A 21,900-nucleotide genomic window follows, 5' to 3' on the forward strand; every position below is an offset into this window, starting at 1 on the left:
TACTGGGCTACAGGAAACTCTGTCAAAAATACAAAAGACAAGTGAGGAGACGGATCAGTCAGTCAAGTGCCTGCCTTGTAACCATGAGGACCTGAGTTCAGCTCTCAGAAAATATATAAAAAAGCCAGTGTACTGGCTGACGAGATACTCAGTGGATAAATCAGTGGATAAATGTACCTGCCATCAACCTGATGATCAGCACCCACACCGTGGCTCACAACCACATGGGACTCCAATCTCAGGGGACTAAATGCCGTCTGGCCTCTATAGGCACCACACACACATGGAGCACAGGCAAAACACTCATACAAAATAAAGGTAAATATATTCATATTTTTAAAAGCTAAAGTTTTCATTAAATTAAAAATAACCAAACAACATGTGTGGCCCTCGTAGCCCCTTTCTTATTCATCCCACCCTGGTTTAGTGAGCACCGACTGGGCCAGGATCGAGGAGCAGTGGATGTCAGTCACTCACATGATAAGTACTGAGGGGGCACTTTGTCTGGTGACCCTGGTGGCCTGGTGGCCCTGGTGGCCCTGTGGCCCTGGGGGCCCTGGGGGCCCTGGGGGCATATAGGAGGCTTATCTCCTTTAGGTCCTGAGTGGCCTGTTTGGAGAAGCAGCCAAGTAGGGCCGTGGGGTGGGGGCACCTGTTTTCCTGTGACAGTCACTCTTGTCCCAGCTTCCAACCGTTCGGTTATGCTTTTTCATATTTTTATTTTTCTGTCTGTGCGTGTGTATCCATGGGAATCCTCTGCCGAATGAACGCAGGGGCCCACTGGGGCCAGAAGAGGGCATCAAATTCTGTGGAGCTGGAGTTCCAGGCAGTTGTGAGCCACTGGAGTGGGTGTGGGGATCCTACCCTTGTGGGGTGTTGGTTTGTTTGCGCTGGGGTTAAAGGTGTGTGCACAGCCAGCTTCCTACTGTGATGTGATAAAGATTGAGGGCTGAGCCCAGCATCCCAGGGAAGTCACCAGGCAGTCAGGAAACAGCAAGTCAACTTGAGGGTCCCTTGCTGACAGGCTGGGACTCAGCAGCCCAGAGGTTCAGGGAAGACGCTGACTTGAATATGCAGAGCACCGCAGAGCTGCCCATTATGGCTGAAGTACACATGCCCCATTCTTTCTTGAAGAAACTGTTGTCTTTATTCAATGGCTTCGTGGCTGTAAGTGTGTCACAATCCAGGCCCTGGGGACTTGGCAGCCCCGTCCCTGGAAGACAGAAATAAGTCGATCTAAATTGCCTTCCGGATCTGTGTTCCCGGAGGGAGGCTGGAGGGGCAGGAGAGATGTAGGACAGGTTGATGAGGAGTGAGACTTGTCAGAAATAAATGTGTAGGAGGCACCGTGGGACCCAAAGCTGGGGATATCAGCACAAATGTACACAGTTTGGGGAGCCTGGCTCGGGGATGGAAAAGGCGAGGTTTCCATCAGATCCCATGGAAAGGAGTTTGAAAGGCTGGAGATGGGGGTGGAGCACTTGCTGAGCTTGCAAGAGGCCCTGCGTTCTGTCCCCAGCAGGACATACACCAGACGCAGAGGCATGCCCTGTGCTTGAGGTGTTGGCCAATCTGAGCTACATGAGATGCTGTCTCAAAAGCAAAACAGAACAAACTAACCATACTTCAGAAAAAAAGATTGAGTTTGAAAAATTAAGATAGTGTGGTGTTTTGTTTATGTGTTGTTTTTGTTACCTTGACAGAAGCTGGAGTCATCGGGAAGAGGGTGCCTCCTCTGAGGAACTGCCTTCACCAGATTGGCTGTGGGGATGTCTGCAGAGGTATTTTCTTCGTCAGTGACTGATGCGGGAGGGCCAACCCACTGTGGACAGTGCCGTCCCTGAGCAGTTGGTCCTGGGTAATTCGTTTTCTGTATCTCAATAATGGTTTCTCCACTGATGCAGTAAGCCAGATCAAGCAGAATTGAAAAGTAAAAGAACAGGTTTATTTGAGCAAAGCAACTCCCGGGTGAGCTCGCCAGTCCCAGAGATCAAGGCAGGAGAAGTCACACACCTGAACTAAAGCAGGGAGGTTGTATAACCCATAGGTGAGGGGTGATGACGGACACATCTGCCATGAGCTGGCTTTGTGCCCAAGTATGGTCAAAAACTGAGCGCTTCAGACGGGGACTTGGGCGGGCTGGCAATTTCAGGGGAGGAGCTGCTGTACCTGCCAAGGATGCAGAACTGGGATTTTTGGTACCTTTTCTTTGTTGGAGATTCTTGGAGAGGCTGGGGTTTGGAGAGAGAGAGATGGAGCTTCTCAGACCATGCAGGAGTGAGCTGGATGTTCCAACCGAACATTGGATACTTTGAGAAAGCAGGCTGACCAGGTTATAGAGAGAGCAAGCCAGTAAGCAGCAGTCCATGGCCTCTGCTTCAGCTCCTGCCTCCAGGTTCCAGCCTTGGCTTCCCTCAGGAGTGGGCTGTCAGCTGTAAGCTGACATAAATCCTTTCATGTTTCATCACAGTAAAGTAGGACTTTTGTTTTAAGATTGATTTGATCATTTTAATCATGTGCATGTGCGTCTAAGTGCACTCGCCATGGAGGCTGGAGTTACAGGTGGTTATAAACCATCTGGTGTGAATGCTAGGAACGGATTCCACTCCTCTGCCAGAGCTATGCATGCTCCCAACCTCCGAGCTGGCTCTCCAGCACCCCGCACCCCCCCACCCCCCCCCCACTTTTTTCTCCCTTTACATAGTCTTTTGAAGATTTGTTTTTATTGTCATTGTATGTCTGTGTGTGAGTATGTGTGCCTGTGTTCAATGCCTGGAGAGGTAAGAGGAGTGTTAGTCACATGGTGTCATATTCCCTGGAGCTGGACCTAGACTTGCAGGTGGCCCTCATGTGGGCAAAGGGAACAGGACGCAGGTCCTCTGGAAGAGCAGAACATGTTCTTAACTACTGAGCCTGCTCTCCAGCTTCTCCTTTTTCTCTTTTTAAGAAAGTATTTTTTTTCACATGAAGTTTTGGATGCCTCCTGCATTAATTAGTGTTGCTTGTATGCATAGCGACACTTGGTTATTTACATGAACAAGGCCATGTACCAGTGGTCACACCACTGAGGACTTTGACTTCCCCTCCTACAGCAACCTTTACCTGCCTATGGCTCCTCCGGCCGTGGTGGGACCCTCTGAACCCTCTCTCCTCCGAGGAGGGGTGTCAACAGCCCCATTTGGGCAGGAAACCACTGCTGTCCTGAGCTCACGGGTGCGACAACCACCTCATGTCAGGAGATTGCCCTCCGAGGCCCTCCTCCCATCCTCCACCTCTTCCACTCTCCACGCTTTCTCCTGTGATGTTCTCTGAGGTACATGTCCTGTTTAGGGCTGAGCACTCAGTCACGTGTCCTCACATGCTGACCAATCACGAGTCCTCATTACCCAGTCACTTCCTATAGACAGCAGCTTCTCTGACCAAAGTGGGGAGAGCATTAATCTATGGATAGAAACATAATTTTTAGAAGGCAGTTTGATGCCATATCCAATCAACAAAGCAACAGTAGTATATATCCTCCCCACCCGGGGCCTGTGACTTCCCCAGCCACAGAGTTTCTTTGTTTTTGAGACAGGGTCTCTCTATGTAGCTCTGGCTGTCCTGGGTCTATCTATATAGACCAGGGTGGCTTTGAATTCACAAAGGTCCATCTACTTCTGCCTCCAGAGTTCTGGGATTGAAGGTGTGCACGAGCCAGCATGCCTTGTCTGGCCCATTCCTCACAAGGCGATCCAACAACGCCCTCTTCCCACCTCTCTGCAAGCAGGTTCTAGGGCAGTGAAGGGTATCCAGTGAGACCTGGTTTAAAAAAAAGACGAAGAAAGAGAAAATTAAAACAGACAAGAGCCTGGCGGCGGTGGTGGCGCACACCTTTAATCCCAGCTTGGGAGGCAGAGCCAGGTGGAGTTCAAGGCCAGCCTGGTCTACAGAGAGAGATCCTGGAAAGGCACAAAGCTACACAAAGAAACCCTGTCTCGAAAAAACCAAATAAATAAAAATTAAAAAAAAATAAAAATAAAACAGATAAGAAATTAGTCTGGGCTCTCAAGAAAATTTCGTAGCTAGGTATGTCATTTACCTCTAGTCCCAGCCCTCAAGAGACAGTGACTGGTGGATCTCCGAGTTCGAGCCCAGCCTGGTCTACAGAGCTAGTTCCAGGACGTCCAGGGCTACACAGGGTTTTGAGAAACCCTGTGTCAAAAAAGAAACAAACAAACAAAATGACAACAAACGCCAGTGTTCTTCGGCGAGGCAAGAGTTTTTCTCCCGTGGAAGGGTGCAAAGCCTTGGTTAGGTTACCACCAGGCTTTTAAGACTCCAAACGCAAAGGGGTCCTGTGCCTCTCTGAGCGGTCAGAGCCAGGCCTCCATTCTTATGAGAGTGGCTGATACAGAGCAGTGAGGTTTCTATGGAGAAGTGAAAGCTGAGTACATGTTTTGATTTCCAGAAGTGCTGACCCTAGAGGAATTCAAATTTTCTGCCAAGTGGCTTCTTTACGATTTTTTAAATTTTTTTTTTTTTTGGGGGGGGGTTGTCTTGTTTAACCCTTTATTAGAAAAGATGCGAAGATGCGGCACTGTGTTTGTTTCCCATGACCTGGAGCTGGAAGTACAGGCTGTGTGAGCTGTCAAGTGGGTGCTGGGAACTGAGCTCAGGTCCTCTGGAAGAGCAGTGTGTGCTCAGAACTACTCAGTGTCTCTTCAGCCTGGGTGGTCTTTCTTGTTCATTAGTGTGTGTGCTGAGGATGAATCTAGGCCTTCAGGGATGCCAAGCACGAGGTCACTGAGCTGCACCTGTGCCCCAAACTGTGTCCACTCTCCTGTTTCCCTGACCTTTTAAGTTTCTGAAGCACCTTTTCCTATCAGGGTAACATGAAGATGTAGTTTCTTTGTCTTTGTTTTTGTTTTCTGTCTTATTTTTGAGGCAGAATTTTACTATGTACCCCTGTGGTTGGCCCGGAACTCACTATGTAGCTGAAGATGACCTTGAACTCCTGACTTTTCTGGCTGGTGTGTAGTGGTTTCCATATGCAATCCTAGACATTGAGAGGCTAACAGGAGGATTGGTATAAGATTGAAGCCAGCCTGGGCTACATTAGACTCTGTCTCAAAAACAAGCAAGCAAACCAGGACCAGTGAGATGTCTTGGTGGTAGATGTACCTGCCATCAAGCCCGACCCTCTGGGTTCCATCCCTGGGACCCACACAGTGAAAGAGGGGAACCAACTCCTGCAAGTTGTTCTTTTACCCTAAAGATGTGTGCATACATCTGCCCGTGCGCATGTGCACACGCACGCACACACACACACACACACACACACACACAATATTAAAAAAAATCTTTCTGCTTTAGCCGGCCTTTGTGTGTACGAGTGTCCCCCTTGTGTGGGGTGAGGATGACAGTGGGTGTCCTGCTGTCCCTGTCCACCTTATTCCTTTCAGGCAGGGTCTCTCACTCAGCTAGAGCTAGGCTGGTGGCCCAAAAGTCCTGAGCTCCTCCTGTCTCTCCTCCCAGCGCTGGGGTTGTGCACATGGGCCGCAGTGCCTGGCTTTTATGTGGGTTCTGGACATTTGAACTCAGGGGTCCACGCTTGTGCGGCAAGAACTCTGACCCACTGAGCCAGCTCCCCAGCCTTGTCCTACACTTTAACAACTCTGTTTTGCCCAGTGTGTGTGTGTGTCTGTGTGTGTGTGTGTGTGTCTGTGTGTGTGCGTGCATGCGTGCATGCGTGCATGCGTGCATGCGTGAACACCTGCAGAGGCCAGAAGAGGAGACAGATTCTCTGGAGCTGGAGTTACAGGCAGTTGTGAACTGTCTAGTGTGGGTGCCGGGATCTGAACTCAAGTCTCCTATAAGAATAGTAAATGTTCTTAACCACTGAGCCATCTCTACAGCCCCCATGTCCTCATCCTGTAAAACTACAGTAACAGTTGAGCGTGGTGGCCCACGCTTTTAATCCAAACACTCGGGAGGCAGAGGCAGGTGGATCTCTGTGAGTTCAAGGCCAGCCTGGTCTGCAGAGTGAGATCCAGAACAGCCAGGGTTACACAGAGAAACCCTGTCTAAGGGGGGGAAAAAAGAAGTGCAAGGGTAGCCTACATAACGCGCATGCCTGGACTACGGAATGAAACAACATACAAAATCGCACTGTAACAGCACCCTGCTGCTCCTGAAAGATGACTGTGACCATTTCATTAAGCAAAAATCTAAAAACGTTATTTCTGAAACAGAATTTTACCTCAAAAAGTAAAATCTGGCAGGGCAGTGGGGGCGCACACCTTTAATCCAGCCCTCAGGAGGCAGAGGCGGGTGGATCTCTGTGAGTTTGAGGCCAGCCTGGTCTACAGAATTCCAGGACAGCCAGAGCTACACAGAGAAACCCTGTCTTGAACACCTCCCGCCCCAAAAAAGGGTAAAATCTGGGGCTGGCCGGTGCCCAGCAGTTGAGAGCATCAGCTGCTCTTGCAGAGGATCCGGGTTTGCTTCCAGCACCCGTTAATTAGCTCACAATCGCCTCCCACTCCAGTGCAGGGACCCAGTGTCCTCAAGCATCAGACATGCACAGGGTCTGTGTATTCAAAACATTCATACATATAAAATAAAAATAACTGTAAAAAAGAAAAGTCAGCCAAAATGGTACGTGTGCCTTTAATTCTTTCTCTTCTTTTTAAAGATTTATTTATTTATTGTGTCTACAGTGTTCTGCCTGCATGTATGCCTGCAGGCCAGAAGCGGGCACCAGATCTCATTATAGATGGTTGTGAGCCACCATGTGGTTGCTGGGAATTGAACTCAGGACCTCTGGAAGAGCAGCCACGGCTCCTAACCTCTGAGCCACCTCTCTATCCCAAAAATACATCTTTATTTATTTATCTTTTTGCTTTGTTTTTCGAGAAAGGGTTTCTCTGTGTAGTTTTAGTTCCTGTCCTAGATCTCCCTCTGTAGACCAGGCTGGCCCTGGGAACTCACAGAGATCTGCCTGGCTCTGCCTCCTGAGGGTTGCAGTTAAAGGCGTGCACCACCACTGCCATGCTGCTTCCTGATGTTTCTACATCACTACCAGCTCTGGGTATTGCTCTGTTTAGCATTTTTGCTGATTTTATTAGCTTCTGCTTCCCTCTGGCCCCACCCAGGAAGACTCCCACTTGTACTCCCTGACCTTCTTCTCTTTGGTTTCTGTTCTCAAGGTGTCTGGCATGGTCCTCACTGGACTGGCTCTCGGGGTCATGTATGGAGAGGCCACAATGACCAGGGTCCTTGGGATGTCCTCTGCCTACCTCTTTCACTTTGGTTATCTGAGCCTGGGAATGGGCTGCATCACCAGAGTGCTCAGCCTTCCGGGGCGGTATGGAATGACCACGGAAAAGGGGCACGCTCCTGACTGTAAGCAGTCCCCACGTGGAGACCACACGACCCTGCCATGTGTGGCCTCCTAGTACCCTCTATGGCCGCTGTTTTAGATCGTATTTTGTTTGTTTTCCCAGACAGGGTTTCTCTCTATAACAGCTCTGGTTATCCTGGAACTCAATTTGTAGACCAGGCTGTTCTCAAACTCACAGAGATCCACCTACCTTCTGAGTGCTAGGATTAAGGCTGTGCACCACCACTGCCCAGCTTAGTTTTTTGTTTTTGTTGTTGTTTGTTTGTTTGTTTGTTTTAGACAGGGTCTCAGTAGATAGCCCAAGCATACCTAAAACTCAAGATCCTCCTGTCTCCTCCTCCAGGGTGCTAAGAATAAAGGTGTTCGCTCCCATACCTGCTTCATAACTGGCTTTTTTTCCCTTGAGTCAGGGTCTCATGTAGCCCAGGCTGGCCTTGATCTGGCTAGGCAACCAAGGATGACTCGCATTCTCCCTCTCCTGCTTTTCAAGTCCAGGCTCCTGCCTCATGTCCTCACCACTGAGCCACCTCCACAGGTCTCCCAGGGAGTCGTTAATGCTCCTTCTTTTGCAGCTGAAGTGCTGTGGTGGCGCCCAACGTGTTGGCAAGAGTTTCCACCTAAAACTTGAGAAAAAAGATTCTAAAATGGACTAAAAACAGCTTCTTAATTGTCTCTCTCAAATGAGCAGCAGCTGCCTGTTTGAGTTACTGGCGGGTTCCTGGCGTGTGCGCTTGACCTGCAGTATGGCAGGAATGAGGCCTCTGCAAATGGAACATTAAGCTGCGTGGCGGATTTAGCCTTTGCTAGTACAAAACAAAAAAAGAGGTTTCTGGGCTACACACTGCTTGGATAAAAGTGTAGACCCACTATTTCTGAGACTTGATGGCTCCCAGAGCTGGTGGAAAACGTACCACCGCCAAGTTGGGAAATTGAAGGGGGCGGAGCCAGCAGCCACAGAGCCGTTTCAGGCTTAGAAGGCTACAGTTTAAAGCAATAAGTTCGCAATAAGACAGATTCAGATGGAACAAGACTTTAAATGCTTTACAATGTGTGTAAAAATGTACATAGGCTTGGAAGAGAGAGGAAAAGGAACATAGACAGTTATATAAAGAAATAGAAAGTTTAAAAAAATAAAGTCTTTAAAGAGAAAGTAAAAGTAATATAAAAAATAAGCCACATAAAGATGGCTATCACACAGAGAATCTGGATTATGTTCTCTTTGATATTTGTAGCTGAAGAAAAACATTTGATTGCAAAGGCTGTTGAGTTATGCCAAAATGTATATTTTAAAGGTACCTTGACTTCAAAATTTAGATGTAAGGATATGTTGCTTTGGAAAAGAGGCTCTGTTTTTGTCTCTACAGAAAGCCAGAGGCTATGGATTTGTTCCAGATTAAGATACATCAGGTTTGACCAGCCAAGACCCCCTGAAAGGTCTCCGATGACACCATGGCCCAGATGATCCAACATCCAGAATCGTTTCAAGGCAACTGGCTCAGACGATACAGTCTCACGGACTACTCCATGAACCTAAAATTTTCTTTGTATCCCCATAAGATACTGCGCCCCCCTCCAGCAGGAAGTAGTAAGAGAAGCTACGCCCAAATTCCCAAATATACCAAGCTGGCTTTAAAGATGTGTAAAAGTTAAAACCTTCCTTTTTAAAAAAAGAAAAGGGGAAGTGCTGTGGGATGTTCTGTATGTCCTGTGGGAGCCCTTCTTGGGTTCTTTGTGGCGTTACCCAGCAGGTCCGCATAGAGGATGATTAGGACCATGGGCCTGAGTGCAGGTGTCTGAGATGGTCTGCACTTGGCTGTGCTGGGGGATGGTCTGTATGTCAAGTTGTTCTGATTGATCAATAAATAAAACCTGGTCGGCTGTGGCTAGGCAGGAAGGATAGGCGGGACTAACAGAGAGGAGAAATAAAAGAACAGGAAGGCAGAAGGACTGACTGCCAGATGCCGCCATGACCAGCAGCATGTGAAGATGCCAGTGGGCCACCAGCCACGTGGCAAGGTATAGATTTATGGAAATGGACTAATTTAAGCTATAAGCACAGTTAACAGGAGGCCTGCCACGGCCATACAGTTTGTAAGCAATATAAGTCTCTGTGTTTGCTTGGTTGGGTCTGAGCGGCTGTGGGACTGGCGGGTGACAAAGATTTGTCCTGACTGTGGGCAAGGCAGGAAAACTCTAGCAACACTGTGGGGTGAATACAGATTTTTTCGGCTCTTCCTTTCAAGTGACAACCGGCCGCACCTACCCCAGGGGCTGTTGTAAATCCATAGGTGCTGTGAACCGTGACAGGCACAATGTGTCCTCGGATGTCATCTACCAGGAGGTAACTCAAACATTTTACTGCGTGTCATCTTAGAGACCCCAGGAGCTCCTGACTGTGGGAACCATGGGGGAGAGGGGCAAATTCATGGGGTGCTCAGTTCATTTGATGACATCACTTTGGGCTAACAAAGTCAGCTTCCTCATACTGTAACAAAACACCTGAGGTTATCAGCTGAAAAAGACAGACTAGTAACTGCTCAGGGTGGCTCACACCTATAATCCACAGCATTGAGGAGGCTGAGGCAGGGGGATCACAGTCTGAGAGGCCAGCTGGGACTACACTGCAAGAACCTAGTTTTAAAAAATAAAAAGGAGGAAGGCTGGTGAGAAGCCTCAGCAGGCAGTGGATTGCCATCAAGCCTGACACAACCTGAGTTTGGTCCCTGAGACCCACTTGGAAGAAGAGAGACTGCTTTCTGGCTTGCTTTCCTTGGCTTGCTCAGCCTGCTTTCTTACAAAACCCAGGACCACCAGCCCAGGGATGGCACCACCTGCATTAGGCTGGGCCCTCCCCCATCAATCATTAATTAAGAAAATGCCCCATAGGCTTGCCTACAGCCCGATCTGTTGAGGTGTTTTCTCATTGAGGTTTCCTCCTCTCAGATGACTCCAGCTTGTGTCAGACTGACATAAAACTCCAGCACAGCTCAGAACACTCAATGGTTTTTCTGACCCAAAGTTCCAAAGTCCTTCCACAGTCCTCCCCAAAACATGGTCAGGTCTGTCATAGAAATACCCCACTCCTGGTACTAATTCTGTCTTAGGGTTTCTATTGCTGTAATAAAACACCATGACCAAAGCAACTTGGAAAGGAAGGGGTTTATTTGGCTTACAGGTCACAGTCCATCACTGAAGGAAGTCGGGGCAGGAACCCTACAGGAGCTGATGCAGAGGCCATGGAGGAGGATGCTTACTGGCTTGCTCTCCATGGTTTGCTCAGCCTGCTTTCTTGTAGTACCCAGGACCACCTGCCTAGGGGTGGTACTGCCCATAGCCAGATGGGCCCTCCCATCAATAATTAATGAAAAAAAATGCCTCATAGATCTGCCCATAGGCCAATCTGATAGAGACATTTTCTCAACTGAAGTTTTCTCTTTCCAAATAATTCCAGTTTGTATCAAGTTTACAAAAGTCAACCAGAAGATACCTTCTTCTGGCCTCTGAGGGTACACACACACACACACACACTAATAATAAAATTAAAAATTAAACTAAAACAAAATGAAAGAAGAAAAAGAAGGGAGACAGAAGCAGGCAGAGCAGCCCACACCTTCAGTCCCAGCACTTGGGAGGCAGAGGCAGGTGAATCTCTGAATTTGAGGTCAGCCTGGTCTACTGATCAAGTTCAGGACATCCAAGGATACACAGAGAAACCCTGTCTTGAAACAATATCAAAACAAACAAAAATAACACTTGATGTTGTGGCTGGAGATGACACTCAGTTCATAGAGGGCTTGCCCAAGTGTACTAGGCCTGGCTTGATTTCCCCCCACTGCATAAACCTAGCATAGCAGCACACATTTGTAGGTAGATCAGGAAGATCAGAATTCAAGGTTATCCTTGGCTATGTAGTGAGTTTGAGGTCAGCCTGGACTACATGACACCTTGTTTCAAAAGTTCAAAGAAATTTAAAACATTTCTGTGGGAGTCTGTAGAAGTCCAGCTCCTACCTGCTCCCACCTATGGAAGGGTTCTTGGGTGGAGGAGAGAGGAATGAGGAAATATTAGGTAGAAAGACAGACCTAGATGAAGAGGAGAAAGACAGACACAGGATAGCTTTTGGGAGAGCCTGGGTCGATAACCCAGTCACCCAGACCTTTACTCAAAAGAGCTTTTTATAATATGCCAAGGGGAGAGGCAAAAGACCTTACCCCTGCAAGATCAAAGCACACTGTACAGCCAAGTGTAGACCCTTCCAAACACCTGGTAAACACACTTGTGGCCAAATCATCACATCATGCAGCCCTGCTGGGCAAAGCAAGCTCAGATTCTCTGACCCTGAGTAAAGTCTCACTAGGAAGCCTCTGTGGATCACCACACATTTTCTTGAGGTGGGCAGCAGTGGTGCATGCCTTTAATCCCAGCACTCAGGAGGCAAAGCCAGGCGGATCTCTGTGAGTTAGAGGCCAGCCTGGTCTACAGAGCACTAAATTCAGGACAGGCACTGAAAAAACTACGCAGAGAAACCCTGTCTTGAAAAACAAACAAACAAACACTCAAAATATTTTCTTGGAAATAGAGTGATAGGAGCGGTAAGGAAGCCAGGAGGGCTTCTCTGAGGAGGTGTCATCTGGCTCAGTGCCGGAGAAGGGGAATACAAGTCTATCATGGGGCTGGAAAGATGGCTTTGTGGTCAGAGAGCCAGCAGCACCCACAGCTCCAGATCCAGGGGATGCAACACTCTGGCCTCTCTGGGCACCTGCACCTGAATGCATGTAGTCCCACACAGGCAAACACACAACAATGAAAGTAACCTGTGCTAGTGTGGTGGCACACAATTTTAAGCACTAGGGAGAAGCCAGGGGAATCTGTGTGTGAGGTCCCCTTCATCCTGTGGCTAGATGAGAGTGCCAGGGGTCACAGGACGTACTGTGGTTTCAGGGAGAGGCTTGGCTCTTATGTGTTACAGAAAGTTGTAGCAGGCTTTCTTGGATCATCAGCCCCCAAATCATGACACAGAGACATCTTATTAATTATGAAAGTTCAGCCTATAGCTTAGGCTTGTTTCTAACTAGCTCTTATAACTTAAATGAATCCGTTTCTATTAATGTACATGTTGTCACATGGCTCATGGCTTTTACCTCTCTTCCCCTATGTCCTGCTTCCACACCGTCTCCTCCGGCATCTCTCCCATGCTAGATTCATCTCCTCCTCTCTTCTCTCTGCCTGGAAGTCCCACCTAACCTCTTCCTGACTAGCTACTGGCCACTCAGCTCTTTTTTTTCCCCCCCAAGACAGGGTTTCTTTGTGTAGTTTTGGTGCCTGTCTTGGAACTCACTCTGTAGCCCAGGCTGGCCTTGAACTCACAGAGATCCGCCTGCCTCTGCCTCCCAAGTGCTGGGATTAAAGGCGTGCCGCCGCCGCCGCCGCCGCCGCCGCCGCCGCCGCCGCCGCCGCCGCCACCACCACCACCACCACCACCACCTCCTGGCCATTCAGCTCTTTTTTAAAACCAAAAGACACCTTGGCAAAGACACACCTTCACAGTAAGCCGAAGAAGATTTGTGTGTGTGTTTCTTATTTATTTATTTATTTATTTATTTATTTATTTATTTATTTATTTATTGTGTATACAGTGTTCTGCCTGCATGTATGCCTGCACACCAGAAGAGGGCACCAGATCTCATTATAGATGACTGTGAGCCACCATGTGATTGCTGGGAACTGAACCTGGGTCCCCTGGAAGAGCAGTCGGTGCTCTTAACTGCTGAGCCATCTCTCCAGCCCCGCTCCCTTTTTTTTTAAAGACAGGCCCTCACTATTTATTCCAGGCGGGCCTCACTAGACCAGGCTGGTCTCCAGCTCACAGAGATCTACCTGCCTTTGCCTCCTGAGTGTTGGGAATAAAGGTGTGTGCTGCCATACCTGGCTCTTTTTCATTTTCTGATTCCAACTTCCTATGCAGCCTGGGATGGTCCTCCCGCCTCTACATCCCCAGTGCTGGACTCCCAGGCACACACTACCACTCCAGCTTCTTGGGGTGCTGGGGCTGGAACCCAGGCTTTGCCCATGCTAGGCAGGGGCAATGCCAACTGAGTCACATCCTGAGCCTCTTCTGTTCTGCTTTTTGAGATAGAGTCTTACTCTATAGCCCAGGTCGGCCTCAAACCCACGGCAATCCTCCCGCTCCAGCCTCCCAAGTGTGGAGACTGCAGACATGAGGTATCACCAAAAGCCATTTGACACAGTTTTGTTGGTGTTTTGGAGTCTGGGTTTTTTGAGATACGATCTTAAGGTGTAGGCCAATCTCAATGAGCCTTCCCCCTGCCTCAGCCTCCCTAGTGCTGAGATTACTGGTGTGTGCCACCACGACTGACTTTAGAGTTCCTGTTGGCTTTGATCCTTTGGTTTTAAGGGTCTCCTGTATCCGTGGCTGGCCCCAAACTTACCACATAGCCGACTACGACCGGAACCTCCTGAGTCACCCCCACACCTCACCCCCAGCCAAGGGTTTCTTTTGGATTATGGTCAGGCAGCTGGGAAGCTGACTGACTCTGGATCTGCTTGGGTTTCTGGTGAGAGCCGGAGTGCAGAGAGGTGTGTTTGGAAGGTACAGGACACAGAAGGCAGCTTCACTTCACGACAGCCTGTTCTTACTGTGAGTCCTCCAGGGTCCGCCAGAACTGATGCCTGAGGGAAAAGCTCCTCCTACTGGCTGATCTAGTCACCTCCTAGAGGGCTACCTTGAAGAGAAGGGTCACAGTGTCTCAGGACTGGAGAGGTTGACACACAAGGACCTCCAGATGCTACCACCCTAGCGCCAGATTCAGCTAGGGACTCTCCAAGTGACAAAGGCAGAGAGAGTGATGGAGCACAAGGTCACGTGCCTCCCCCATCCACAGGCACACAGGAAGTGCACACACCACACACACAGGTCACACCAGCCATGAAAAGTGCTTTTCAGTCAATCTGACCCTGGGGTTTTGTTTTGTTTTTACACAACCTGGACTTTTGAGATAATAAATTATGGTATGTCCTGGTCACATGGATTAAGCAATAAATATTAGGAGAACATTCCCCAACTCCTATGTGGCCAGGCTGACCTGGAACTCATAGAGCTCCACCTGAGTTTGCTTCCCGAGAGCTGGGACTAAAGGTGTGCACCACTACGCCCAGCTTTTAAACAAAAACACAGGCTTTCCTTCTGAAAATGGAAGAATTCTTATCTGAGCCCATTGTGGTGGCAGGTCCTGCAATCCCAACATGTGTAAAGTAGGAAACAGAGGATCAGAAGTTCAAGGCCAGCCTGGTCTCCATAGCAAGTTCCAGAACAGCCAGGACTACATAGAGACCCTATCTCAAAACAAAACAAAAAAATTCAGGGTCTGAGCCTGTAAAATGTCTGCCCCACAAGCCTAAGGATCTGATTTGGGGACCTAGAACCCATAAGGCACATGGAGAACCAAGTTGTTTGAACCACATTTGAGCTGTGGCTTCCCTACTTCCCTGACCCCAAATGAATAAATGAAATAATTTAAAAACTGACAGGTGGAAGACACCAAAATCAACATATGACATTCACATGTATAAGCATGCACTTCCAAACATGTTTGCACACACACACACACACACACACACACACACACACACACACACACACACACACACACAAAAAGGGCCAGCAAGATGGTTCCGCCGGCAATGGCGCTTGCTGCCAAGCCAGATGACCTGAATTTGATTTCCTGAATCCACAAGGTGAAAGAACTGATGGTTAAAGTTGTTCTCTGACCTCCACACTCACACCATGACATGAGCAAATACACATGCTCACACACAATGAAGAAAGAATGAGAACTTTTTTTTTTTTTTTTTTTTTTTAATCAAAAGCCAGGCATGGTGGAACACACCAGTAATTCTAGGCTTTGGGAGGGGTGGGCAGCGGAATCAGGAGTTTGAGGCCAACCTGGGCTACAAGGATCTTTCTAAAAACAAAACCAGTCCGGCGTGGTGGCGCATGCCGTTAATCCCAGCACTGGAAAGGCAGAGGCAGGCGGGATTTCAGTGAGTTCTAAGGACAGCCTGGCCAACATAGAGAATTCCAGGAGAGCCTGGCTACACAGTGAGACCCTGTCCACAAATAAAATAACTAAAAAGCGAATTTGGCAGAAGGAAACAGAAGAGGCCCTCTTCCCACGTCTGTAACCGCAGAGCTGAAGACAACGTGTGGGGTCAGTCGTTCTGAGATTTCCCACTTCGCCATAAGCATCTCCTACCCACGCTTCCATCTCCTAATCGTTACCGGAAGATAGAGAACGGAGGCTTCCTATTGGTGCAACCTTATAGGAAGTCATTGTAGAGGATTCTGGGAAATGTAGTCATCGAGCGGGGCAAAGGGCAAGGCTGATTTTACTGGAGGCTTAATCTTACATCATTAGCCGAAAGTTTCAGCTGACAGAGCTGCCTTTTCTCTGCCCGGTCCTTTCCCAACTGCAGACGAATGACTACAGATAAAAGCCCCGTCACCGGTTACCTGGGTCCGAACCCTCTTCTGACCCTGGCAGCGCACATGGTCGGTGCACACATATATATGCAGACAAAACACTCACACATAAAACAAATCTGTAAAATAACTTTTAAAAATTTGTGTGGGAGGTGGGCACTGTACACGTGTGGAGATCAGAGGACAACCTACAGGAATCAGAAGTTGAGTCCCAGGGATTGAACTCATCCGGCTTGGCAGCGAGCGCCTTTACCCACTGAACCATCTCAGCAGCTTCGTCCAGTTTGACTTTGCTTTGGATGAGTCTCCCCGCAGCTGCCGGGAATTCTTACCACCTTACTTCTTACTGCTTACCAGCTGGGCTGACAAAGTCTGGGAAGGGACAGGACCAAGTCCCGGATGCTGGAGACAGGATCTCCTCATTCTCTGGGCACTCACTGCTCTTCGGGGAGAAATTAAGAATAAAACACCAGGAAACCCCTGTCTGCCCCGTTGCCTTTCTTGATTGTTATTTTGCACTCCAGCTGGCAAATGATATTAACCTGAAACAGCTAAGTGTAACTGAGTGTGTGAGTCTAGGTTTCGTTAGAATGGAGTGCCTGGGGCTGGATGCTTCCAAAGAAGGCTTGATCTGATGCGGGGCAGGAAGTGAGCTGCATCTCTGTAGCTGTGACTCCTGGGGTGTCAGAATGCCCGCCCCTCTCTAGTTAAAGGACTTTGAAGCTACACTGAGGCTGCCCCTCTTGTGGAAAGACTAAGGCACCAGGGCATTCTCCTGTGTGCACTAAACAGCCTCAAAAGGCCTGATGTCATTCAGTGTCATTGCATTGTATTAGGGTTTTTTGTTTTTTTGTTTGGCCCGCATGTATGCCTGCACACCAGAAGAGGGCACCAGATCTCATTATAGACGGTTGTGAGCCACTCTGTGGAGGCTGGGAATTGAACTCAGGTTGATGCAACCCGGATGCTGCATCAACCTCCTCAGTCCCAAGGCCCTCACCTGCCTCTATATAAGGTCCCATCCCCCTTTCTCCCCTGGCAGGACCTCCATCCTGCGGGAGAGTGTCTGTCCTTCTGTCCTTCAATGTTTGAATTGAACAGCTTCATCCGCTGAGTCGGATTTGGTCTCTTTCCTGCCTTGTCTCCTCACTCTGCCCTGCCCAGTGCCTAACAAAGTGCAAAGCTGTAAAGTGTGTGTGTGTGTGTGGGGGGCAGCCCAGCAGGTTCTGGGTGGGGAGATTTGTTTATTCATTTCACACACGGGGGTTTGCCTGGAAGTATGTCTGTGCACCATGTGGATTCTGGGAATCAAACCCAGGTCCTCTGCAAGAGCAGCCAGTGCTCTTAACCACTGAGTCGTTTGCATTGTGAATTTTAAAAAGTTTTTAAATTTTTAAGGGCTACAGGGTGAGACCCTACCCCAAAAGAACAAAAACCAAAGGCAGAAATAAAAGAAAGGGCCAGTAAGATAACTCAGTGAGCACTTGAGTGTCATCGTGTGGTCCCCGTCCGTGCCCCACCTCACCCCAGGTCCCACACGATGTAAGGAGGGAACTGACTCATGAAAGTTGTCTCCTGGGGGCTGGAGAGATGGCTCAGAGGTTAAGAGCACTGGCTGCTCTGTTCTGGCCTGCAGGCAATAACAGAACATTGTATACATAATAAATAACATAAATCTTTAAAAAAGAAAGTTGTCTCCTCTACAGGTGTGCCATGGCACATGCACACACACAAAACACACCCCCCCCTACATACACATAAATAAATGAAATTAAAAAGAAAAGACTAGGAGGCTCCAGGGTACATGTTTAGTGTAGTATGTAAGGCCTTGTGTCCATTCTCAGCTACACAGAAATAGATCAATAGGATGAGAGAGAGCATGAGGGACCAGGCAGTGGGGGAACCTGCCTTTAATCCCAGTACTTGGGAGGCAGAGGCAAGTGGATCTTTGTGAGTTTGAGGCCAACCTGTTCTACAAAGCGAATTTCAGGACAGCCAGAGCTGTTACACAGATAAACCCTGTCTTGAGAAACATATATATATATTTGATATTTCCTTCTTTTCCCTCACTTTGGGTGTTTTTGTTTGTTTGTTTGTTTGTTTAAAGACTTATTTATTTATTATGTATACAGTGTTCTGCCTGCATGTGTCCCTGCCCACCAGAAGAGGGCACCAGATCTCATTATAGATGGTTGTGAGCCATCCTGTGGGTGCTGGGAATTGAACTCTGGACCTCTGGAAGAGCAACCAGTGTTCTGAACCATCTCTCCAGCCCTTGTTTGTTTGTTTGTTTTGAGACAGGGTCTCACTTTGTAGCTCTGGCTGTCCTGGCCCTGCCCCTCCTCTTATTTTAAACATTCTTTTCTTCAGACTTATTAAGATGTTGGCTTTCTGTCCTAATTTGGAGTAAAAAAAAACTGCAATATTGAGGGAGTTCCTGATTAGTAAGAGTCGGCTCAGTTATCCTGAGTTAGCCCCCTAGTACAAGGAACTATTCCATTTATTTCATTAGCATGGTATACGGCTAGTCCAGGTCCGTGGCTGGGACACTGGCTTGGCCCATTAGAAGGTTAGGCCTTCGGCTAGGCCAGAGAGTTCATTCTCTTGACGAGGCTTTCTCTCTTAGACAAATGGCCACTTTAACTTTCATCCTAGAGAGGTAACCCTAGAATCATTTAGGAGCCAGATTAGAGGTCTGAGATCCCAAAACACTTTTGGCACCTTTGGCCTCTGTCAAAGATGAAATTGCTGCTGTGGGGTATCCACCAAAGACAATGACTTGGAGATGTGTTTAAGCCAATCAAAAGTCTTTATTAGCCAACCCATGACTACACTGGGTGTTCAGGATCCCAGTGTAGCACCAAGTCTTTCTCAGGTGAGCTTCTAAGCACAAAAGCCATGTTCTGGGTTGACATACTTCCATTAACAACAACAGTTAACCAGAGCAGAACTACAGAAGCCAAAAAGCAAGGTCATACATTTAGAGACTTTCCCAGAACTGTGGACTTTTGTAGCTAGAGTTTTCCTGCCTTGCCCACAGTCAGGACAAATCTTTGTCACCCGCCAGTCCCACAGCTGCTCAGACCCAACCAAGTAAACACAGAAATTTATATTGCTTACAAACTGTATGGCCATGGCAGGCTTCTTGCTAACTGTTCTTATATCTTAAATTAACCCATTTCCATAAATCTATACCTTGCCACGCGGCTGGTGGCTTACCAGTGTCTTCACATGCTGCTGGTCATGGCGGCAGCTGGCAGTGTCTCTCCGCCTCGGCCTTCCATTTCTCAGAATTCTCCTCTCTCCTTGTCCCACCTACTTCCTGCCTGGCCACTGGCCAATCAGTGTTTTATTTATTGACCAATCAGAGCAATTTGACATACAGACCATCCCACAGCAGACTTTGATGGATTAGATCTTTGTTTTCTTTTTGGCAGGTGGTGCTGTTTACATGCTGACTTTTATAGCTTGAGTGGTACTTCCCTCAGGGAGTCGGTGGTGCTAAGACCTAGGGGGGCCAATATGCTGCCAAGAGCCCCAAGAACGTTTCTGGCTTTTAGTCCATAAAGAAACTGGTCACTTTTCTTGGGGATCTCTTTACCCTAAACTACCCAGCCAGTTTCTGCCTCCTGTTCCTATTACCCTTCCTTCTTCTGAAGAGGTTACCCTGTCATTCTGGAATTGGGGTGATGACCCATCTGGCTTGTTCAGGGTGATTTCGGGGTTTGAGTGTAGCAGTTTGGGGGTTCCCCTCCAGATGGTCTATCTAAAAGACCCCAAGCGTCAGATTTAAGGAGGGAAGGAAGTCCTTGATGTCTGGAGAGTACTTCAAAATATCGAAGTCAAAGTCCACTCAGATCTCTTGCTGCACTCACGGGAGCCCCCCTTGGCTGGGGTCCTCATTTCTCTAGGCCTCTAAGGTTGATCTCCAGAGTGATGACCCCACAATCTACTTTCATGTCCTCTGACAGCTGTTCTATCGGCTAAAGTCAGCATGCTGCCCTTCTCGAGAGGTCTTTAACCACAGTTTAGTTTTTAGGATAAAGCAATAGCGAACCTGTCTGCCCTGGCCTCAGGCAGGAGCGATGGGGAGCCAAGGTCTGAAGCCCTTTGTCTGCATAACATCTTCTTGTCCAGAAGAAAATATTAGTGAAATACAGTTGTGTAAACAAGATCTCACGTAGACAAGAATGGTGGTATTTTATTTGTACTGAAATGTGTTTTAATTGTATGTTAATAAATAAAGTTCCCCAGGGGTCAGAGCTATTAGAGCCATAGCAAAAACTGGGTGTTGGTGGTGCACGCCTTTAATCCCAGCACTTGGTAGGCAGAGCTAGGTAGATCTCTGTGTGTTCAAGGATACAGCCAGCATTGGAGACACACACCTTTAATCTCTATACCATAGAAGACCTGGAGGGCTGTACAACAGACAGTGATGAGTAATGTGGTTGGTTTTACAACCAATGAGAAGGCAGAACAGAAAGTCTATATAAAGACAAACAGACAGGAAGTAGCTTTCTTTCGGAGAGGTCTCTTGGCTTAAGAGGCTAGCTGCAGTAGGCAGGTAGGGCTCTTAGCTCTGACCTCTTGGCTTTCTTCTTTGCATTGGTTCTGTGTTTCTTATTTAATAAGATGGTTGGTTACATCTACAGGCAAGTCTAGTATCTGAGGAGTGCGAGGCCTTGAACTGCTAGCAGTTCCCTCAGTCATTGGGTATGATTCCCTGATGAGGATTTTAAGACCATGCCAGTGGCCGAAATTAATTTTTGGTCTTTGTACTGTTAAGGCTGGCTGAGCACCCAGTCCTCAGGGATCATTTGGGCTTGTGAGGAACCGGGAGCCTTTCTTTCTTTCTTCCTTCCTTTCTTTCTTCCTTCCTTCCTTCCTTCCTTCCTTCCTTCCTTCCTTCCTTCCTTCCTTTCTTTCTTTCTTTCTTTCTTTCTTTCTTTCTTTCTTTCTTTCTTTCTTTTTTGAGACAGGGTTTCTCTGTGAAACAGTCCTGGCTGTCCTGGAACTCACTCTGTAGACCAGGCTGGCCTCGGACTCACAAAGATCCACCTGGTAGGCATGTGCCACCACTGCCCGGCTGGACACCTTTCTTTACCAGTGTCCATCTATGTGAGGACAGGTCAAAGGCCTTGCTTGGTCTGGCTGTGGCTTCCCCTGAAAGCACCGAGGAGATCATTCCTGTGTGTCGACCCTCCTCTTTGGAGACTGGATGCTGGTAGAACTGAATGGGTACTCCATGCCCCCCCCCAACAGAGAACAGCCCACTTTCCACAGTTTTAGGACATTTTGAGGGATGGTACACAGTCCTCTGGGACCTCATTGACCTTGGAGGGAAAAGGGGAAACATTCTTCCTTTTAATCCCTTTGACCATGCTAGAATAGCCTGCAAGGATGGTTTTTGAACACGCCTGGTATTGTATGTTTTAAAAGTCAGACATTTCTCCAGGTGGAGGTGGTGTAAGCCTTTAATCCAGCACTAGGGAGGCAGAGGCAGGCAGGTCTCTGTTAGTTCAAAGCCAGCCAGGTCTACAGAATGAGTTCCAGGACAGCCAGGGCTACACAGTGAAACCCTATCTCAAAATACAAAACAAACAAACAAACAAACATAAAATCAGACATTTCTAAATAAACTTTTGATTAAATACATTTTAGCCAAGCCTTGTCATTGTTGGTCTTTGACTTTAGAAACTTTATTTATTTATTTATTTATTTTTTGGTTTTTTTGAGACAGGGTTTCTCTGTGTAGCTTTGCGCCTTTCCTGGAGCTCACTTGCTAGCCCAGGCTGGCCTCGAACTCAGAGAGATCCGCCTGCCTCTGCCTCCCAAGTGCTGGGATTAAAGGCATGCACCACCACCGCCCGGCCTTAGAAACTTTATTTTTATTTATGTTTTTTTTTTTTTTTTTTTTGGTTTTTCGAGACAGGGTTTCTCTGTGTAGCTTTGCGCCTTTCCTGGAATTCACTCTGTAGTCCAGGCTGGCCTCGAACTCACAGAGATCTGCCTGGCTCTG

The 21,900-nt window shown here is 48.0% G+C and overlaps 1 protein-coding gene across 1 annotated transcript in view; it reads left to right on the forward strand.

The window, feature by feature from the left end:
• The first annotated feature begins 743 nt into the window (after positions 1–743).
• Tspan16 (tetraspanin 16) overlaps positions 744–21,900 on the forward strand; it is a 40,469-nt gene continuing 19,312 nt past the window's right edge. Inside the window, exons 1-4 of the mRNA XM_076575604.1 lie at positions 744–1,167; positions 7,188–7,383; positions 7,954–7,958; positions 9,579–9,722. Of these exons, the coding sequence (XP_076431719.1) occupies positions 1,072–1,167; positions 7,188–7,383; positions 7,954–7,958; positions 9,579–9,722 (441 nt within the window). The 5' untranslated portion in view covers positions 744–1,071. The remainder of the gene's footprint in view (positions 1,168–7,187; positions 7,384–7,953; positions 7,959–9,578; positions 9,723–21,900) is intronic.

The sequence above is a fragment of the Peromyscus maniculatus genome, chromosome 7 (genome assembly GCF_049852395.1).
Source record: "Peromyscus maniculatus bairdii isolate BWxNUB_F1_BW_parent chromosome 7, HU_Pman_BW_mat_3.1, whole genome shotgun sequence".
Classification (NCBI taxonomy): domain Eukaryota; kingdom Metazoa; phylum Chordata; class Mammalia; order Rodentia; family Cricetidae; genus Peromyscus; species Peromyscus maniculatus.